The 6,195-nt window shown below is 56.1% G+C and overlaps 2 protein-coding genes across 2 annotated transcripts in view; one reads left to right on the top strand and one right to left on the bottom strand.

Moving 5' to 3' along the window:
* The window catches only part of VDBG_06483 (conserved hypothetical protein), a gene marked incomplete at both ends in the record, with an annotated part of 5,545 nt that extends 1,558 nt beyond the window's left edge, over positions 1 to 3,987 (top strand). The window contains one exon of the mRNA XM_003002875.1: positions 117 to 3,987. Within this exon, the coding sequence (XP_003002921.1) occupies positions 117 to 3,987 (3,871 nt within the window). The remainder of the gene's footprint in view (positions 1 to 116) is intronic.
* A 790-nt stretch (positions 3,988 to 4,777) lies between these two features.
* Positions 4,778 to 6,195, bottom strand: part of VDBG_06482 (GTP cyclohydrolase I) — a gene marked incomplete at both ends in the record, with an annotated part of 1,787 nt that continues 369 nt past the window's right edge. Inside the window, 2 exons of the mRNA XM_003002874.1 lie at positions 4,778 to 5,086; positions 5,587 to 6,056. Coding sequence (XP_003002920.1) covers positions 4,778 to 5,086; positions 5,587 to 6,056 — 779 coding nt within the window. The remainder of the gene's footprint in view (positions 5,087 to 5,586; positions 6,057 to 6,195) is intronic.

Genomic DNA, 6,195 nt, shown 5'->3' with positions numbered 1-6,195 from the left:
TAGCATAGCTGCTGAGATTTATGATCGAGCTGTCATGAGCTCTTGACATGTGACGATGAGATGCGACGGCATACTGAGGTCTCTCGAACTCGTAATGCGATCTGCGCGAATGACAGCAAACTGGTCGACAGTACTAGGAATTGGTTCGTTTGGAAATGGCTTTTTTCCTCTTTTCTCCTGCATGTCATCATTCACCCGGAAAGCTTTGGTATGATGGCCGACTACCACATCACAGAATACGGCCGCCAAACCATCTTGAAGAAGGTTGCACTGAAAGCACAGGAGCTAGTGGTGAACATGACGTGCTACAAGAAAGGCACCATGTCAGTCCCCGCGAAGGTTCAAGACCATGTCGACAACATTTTGGGCCGGTTCAGAGGGGCTCGGCCGCAGCGGCAGATGGCCAAGCTCCTACCCGCACGATCCATCACATCGCTCAGGGAGACTGTTGAAGTGCATCCCTACCTAGTCATCAGCCCTGCAGATCTGGTCACTCTGGTCAACGCTCTCTTTCCCGAGCGGAGGCCAATGTCAGCCCACTCCAGTGGGCTCAGGTCTGGTGCCCCGTCAATCTCAGGCATGTCTGGCATCTCGCAGCCCATATCGATGGGTGGTTCGCGCAGCAACTTCGAAACGACATCCGTACTTAGTACCAGTGCCTCTTCAGTTGTCAGCGATGCAACGACCTCGCAGGGAACTGCCTTTGATGATCATGGTGCGGGCTCCCCTCAGCGTTACTCGCCGCCAGCCCTGGATTTGGCCGCCCAACAGCGACTCAATGGCTACGAAGACGATGGCTATCGCCTACGCTTCGCCCTTCGGGAGCTGAGTGCCGCTCTTGGCATGGAAACCGTCCAAGGCTCATGCCACCCTTGTGCAGATCGTTGGGCGGTACTATTCATTTCCTCGGACGGCAACAGCTTGTCTACGCAAATGACATACGACCCCGAGGACGAAATCGAGGAAGAAGAGAACTCGTCCACTAGCGATACGGACGATGACGAAGACGATGGAAGACCGGAGCTAGACAAGGACTACCACCAACTTCGCGACTCTGTCTTGAAACTGGTAGAGGATTTTGAGATCCCACAAAGTAACGAGCCAGAAGCAAACCGCGCACAGTTCAGTAACCGGGCCACCGGCATCAAGAGATACCGATCGAAGAACAAGGTAGTTACAACTGAGCGGTCAACGCCGAATCGGAACCCATATCGCGGGCGAGACGCCGGTCAGGACACTAAGAGTCCAGCACCCGAATATTCTTCGGGAAACTCGAAAAACGACGAAGAACCAGCGCCATCCTCAGATTCTTCTTCTGTGCTGGTCGCCATGCTAACGGCGGCATCAGCACAGTCGCGAGCTCAGTCTGATTTCGTGTCCGCGCACCTGTACTGGAAGACGCTGCAGCAGCTCAACGCTGTCACTGCAACGTCCCTACGTCGTGATGGATTTGCTATACTCTTGAATATCTTCTCGCGCGGCCCTCGAGATTCAATACGTCGATCTGCATCCGGAATTGAAGAGTACGATGCTTGGCTTGTTTGGCTCAAGCAAAGCCAGGAAAGGCACGAAGGTCTCATTGATGGCATGATGAGGCGCCTGCGGGCGCTCCGTGATAAGATGTGGTATGTCTCTGACGTCCGCACCTCAGCACCCTACGAACACACCCGCAACATTTGTGCAGCTTTAAAGACAATGGGTATGCCTCGTCGATGGGGTACATTTCAACGCAACAGGGCGCACTCGGCTCGCGGCACCGCCAATTATCTCTACCGCACCGAGTCACAGATCATGGATCTATTGTGCGCCTCAGAAGAGCAAGGTGGGCCGAATAAGCTCAGCGACGACCAAGCTGACAAGACATCCCGTTGGTTGGAGCAGGCTGACGTCACAAACTTCTGCCGCGGTGAGGAGAGAATCCACAGATTCTGCTGCGAGGTCGACACATGTATTTCCAAGCTCGTCGGCGAGTCCATTATGGATGGGCCTGTCCTATGGTCAAGCGAATTGTACCTGCGGGACCGCAAGACACTTGAAGGGTTCAAAAGCGGCCGCGATAGGGAGCCGGGCTGGGGCCATGGCGCAGACGATGGCGCAAGCATCATCAGCGAGCCAGAACGCAGGTTCAACATTCACGGCAGATCGGTTGCTATGCCCAGGGATCTTAGGAGCATGTCGACGCACAATGCAAGCCAGCAATCATTCGATTCAGGAAGCTATCGATTCTCAAAGGCCAGCACGGCTCTTTCAGATATCATAGACGGGCAGGACTATTTCGGCGCATCGTCGCCCGTTCACACTATTGACTCGAGCTCGACATTCTGGTCGCCCTTTCAGTCTGCCATCTCCCCAAGCACTGTGGCTTCGAGGGCACACTCGCCTACGACGAGCGTGACGAACCTGTCAAGCACATTCCATGCTCACAGCCAAAGTGGCCCCTCCTTCTCGGGCCAATCTACCGGACGACCTGGAACCTCAGCGTCATCAAATGAGACAGTTTATCAGCAGCGCCTGTCCGAGGAGAAGACACGGTTCTTTACCGATCTGCGGCAGACCCTGACCAGTCTCCTTCTTTCGGACCTGGGCAACTTCGTCTTTGCATCTGGCGCCGAGACTGATGTATGGTTTGAAAGCCTAGGCCAAGAGTGTATAGAACGACGGAATGCGCTCGACAGGCGGGCCAAAGGTCTACCGTCTACACGTGGTAAACTTTCGAAGGCCTCAGGAAAGCCACGCGTGATTGAGAAGAAAAAGAGCTGCGGGGATCTAAGGAATGCTGGGGAGACCGACAAGAGCCCCGAGACGACCGAGACTGCGAGCGTTCCGGGGACCGACAGTACGACCACACCAGTCGATACGGCCTCCACTCGCCATCGTCCCATATTGAAAGACAGCACACCCGAGTTCCCCTACAAGAAGGCGTATCAGCGCCTGTTGCGCATGTTCTGCGTCCATCCGAACCCGTATGCCAAGCTCAACGCTCTGTATGAGCTTGAGCAACTCATTCTCGCGTCCTTGGCCACGGGTGGGACAAAGCGATCACGGATGGGCTGGAACCCAGCCAGCCCGCACGTCCCTGATAATGACGGCAGTGGAGGATCCGGTCGGCCCACTCCGCTCGAGGATGACATGGATAATGTTAAGGAACGGCGCTCACATGCTCTGTTGCAGTCACCCGTTATTTCTCCAACGATTGCCGGATCGCTTCCTTTGCGATTTGGCAGTCTTGACACTCGGACCGTGGGAGTTCCAAATCTTCACACCGACGCTGTTGTAGACGTCTTGCGAACGCTCTTACGCGATGCCTCGATTCGACCCCAGACGCTTTTCAGGGACTTGCAATTCATCGCGGCTTTCGTTCATCCTGCTGTGCTCGACAAGACAGACAAAGGCAAAGCGTTTTGGGATACTGGGCTGGCCGCGCTTGGGCTCAAGTCAGAAGTGTGCAGGACGATGCTTGATGTGGCTGACGAGGTCCAGAAGGCCTACAGAAGCACGCAGGAGAGGGGCAAGGAACCCCACGCACAGAGTTCGGATTCGTTATCACAACCGAGCTCACCTGCTCCCGTAACAACGACTTACAGTCTGGCCGATGCAGGCAGAATGTGGACCGTTCTCGCCAAAGAAGGGGATACTGCCGCCCAACGTGAGCTTGCCCTCTTTTATCTCATGGACCCAGAATTGCTGGAGCGTACAACGCTGCCCCTTTCGAAGCCTCGCGAGGTGTTCAAGCAAGCCGTCATGGATAAGTATGGACGAGGTTCAAGGTCCGGCGCGAGGTTCTACCCCAGTGACAGGAGCCGATCTGGCACCACTGGCAATATATCAAGTTCGGGGCATGAGGGTGGAGCGGAAGAAGGAGCAACAGTGTGGAACGACCCGTCACTCATGTGTATCGCGATCCACTTCTTTCAAGCCGCCGAACAGGGAGGTGATGGTCCAGCCACGGCGTTCCTACAGCAGAACGACCTTGGCCTGAGCCGGTAACCATTGTTGCTTTCGTTGGTCATTTGCGCGACGGGAGTTGTTTGCTGTATATTTTCCTCAACATTTTTTAGGAGTTTTGGGGCTCACATATTGGGGTTTGTTTGGGACATGATATCACATAAACAGGAAATGATTCGAGAGATGGTCAAAGGGACCTCATCAGACACATGGAATCTACCGACCAGCTGAAGAGGGCTGGTCGGCTGGTAGCTATAGACGGCAGGTTTTGGGACTTTTTCTTCTTGCTGCTTCATTTCTGCATGCATTGGGTTCCGATAGGATAGGTCATGGAGGATATACCATTGTCACAGCACATCTTCGTCATATATGGCGTGTCTACATAGGGGTAGGACAAGCGCGCGGAGGCGAATCAAGTTACTTCAACAGGTGTTGGCACTGCAACTTGATCAAGCACATGGCATGATATGTCAAAAGAGAGAGCCTCGTCATGCGTGTTTGACATTGAAAGGTAAATCAAGTCCGATAGCACAGGCACGAACTATATCGGCACACAAGTATCCGTCGCGAAGAAGAGCGTTGAGCTCGAACCATCTAACATGCCACCCGTTTCACCCAAACCGCCCAAAATGCTTTGACCCAATGTTGAAAAGAGGGATACGCCCGATTCTGGAGCCCCATGCTTGCTGCCGACGCCGAAACACCATGAACGTGAGAGGGGCTGGGTGGGGGGTTTAGAAAAAAAGCCCCGCCCCTGGCCCAAAAGGGAGAGAAAACAACCCAAAAAAGAATGCCGAGTGTCTGTTTTCCTCGTAAACACGAGAACTGCCGATCAGGTCTTCTTGAGCCCCACGAGGCTGAGGAACTCGTTGCGCGTCTTGGACTTTGTCTCGAAGCAGCCGAGGACGCAGCTCGTGATGGTGCTGGCCGTCGTCTTTTGCACGCCGCGCATGACCATGCACAGGTGGCTCGACTCCATGACGACGGCGACGCCCTGGGGCTTGAGGACCTCCATGATGGCGTTGGCGACCTCCTTGGTCAGGCGCTCCTGGATCTGCAGGCGGCGGCTGAACATCTCGGCGATGCGGGGCAGCTTGGAGATGCCAATGACTTGGTTCTTCGGGATGTAGGCAATGTGCATCTGCAGCCGCGCGTGTGAGCTTCATTCTGGAGACATTGGGGACTTTAGGTAGGAAAGGGGGGATGGGGCTGGTTACCTTTCCGGTGAAGGGCACGAGGTGGTGCTCGCACAGGCTGAAGATCTCAATGTCCTTGACAATGACCATCTCGTTGTGGCCCTCCTGGAAGATGGCATTGTTTACAATGTCGCCGACGTTCTGCTGGTAGCCCTGGGTAAAGTCGAGCATGGCCTTGGCGTAACGCTTGGGTGTGTCGACGATGCCAGAGCGGTCGGGGTCCTCGCCGACGCACTCGAGAATGGTGCGAACGGCGGCCTGCATCTTCTGGAGGGCGCTCGGCGGCCTGGTCGGGGTTCTCCTCGAGACGTTCGCGCGTGCCTCGGGCTGTTGGGGGTTTCCCTAGCGAGTCAGTCAAGGTGTTTCACTTTTGGAACGAGAGAGAGAGAGAGAGAGAGAGCATGTCCAACGTACACGGGCGGCTGAGGCCGTCAAAGTCAATGACGGGACTGGGGGTGCGGACAGCGGGCTTGTCCTCCTCCTGCTCCTCCTGGAGCTTCTTCATTTTCCTGACGGTGATGTCCCGCGGGTCACGGGCCGGCTGGCTCAGGCTCGGCCGGCGCTTGGCTCCGCCGTTGGCGGCGCGGGCGTCGGCCTCGGCATGTCTGCGCCTCGACTTTTTTGAGCGCTTGCTGCTCTGGCTGGCGGTGTCGGCGTCGCTCGCCTCGGGGGAGGAGACGGCCGACTTGTGATGGTGGTGCTTGCGCTTCTTCGACTTGCTCGCCTTGCTCGAGTGGCTGCTCGCGGTCTCGGCGTCGCTGGCACTGTGAGGGGCGTCCGCCGCATCGCCGTGGCCGTGGCCGTGGTCGTTGTGCTTGCGACGCTGGCGCCTTTTCGGAGCTCGTGACTTCGGAGCCGGCCATTGCGTGGGTGAATTGACAGGGTCACGAGCGGGCGGCGTGGTTTGGAGACAGGCTGTCGGGAGGGAAGGGTCCGACTCGGAGGGGGAGGGGGATTGGGGAGTAGGGGAAAAAATGGAATCATGACCGGGCCAGGGACTGACTCTACTGGATCGCCGGTTAATGGCGGACGGTCTTATCTTATCAGTGGGGAA

The sequence above is a fragment of the Verticillium alfalfae genome, genomic scaffold (genome assembly GCF_000150825.1).
Source record: "Verticillium alfalfae VaMs.102 supercont1.8 genomic scaffold, whole genome shotgun sequence".
Classification (NCBI taxonomy): domain Eukaryota; kingdom Fungi; phylum Ascomycota; class Sordariomycetes; order Glomerellales; family Plectosphaerellaceae; genus Verticillium; species Verticillium alfalfae.
This window is presented reverse-complemented; position numbering and strand designations above follow the sequence as displayed.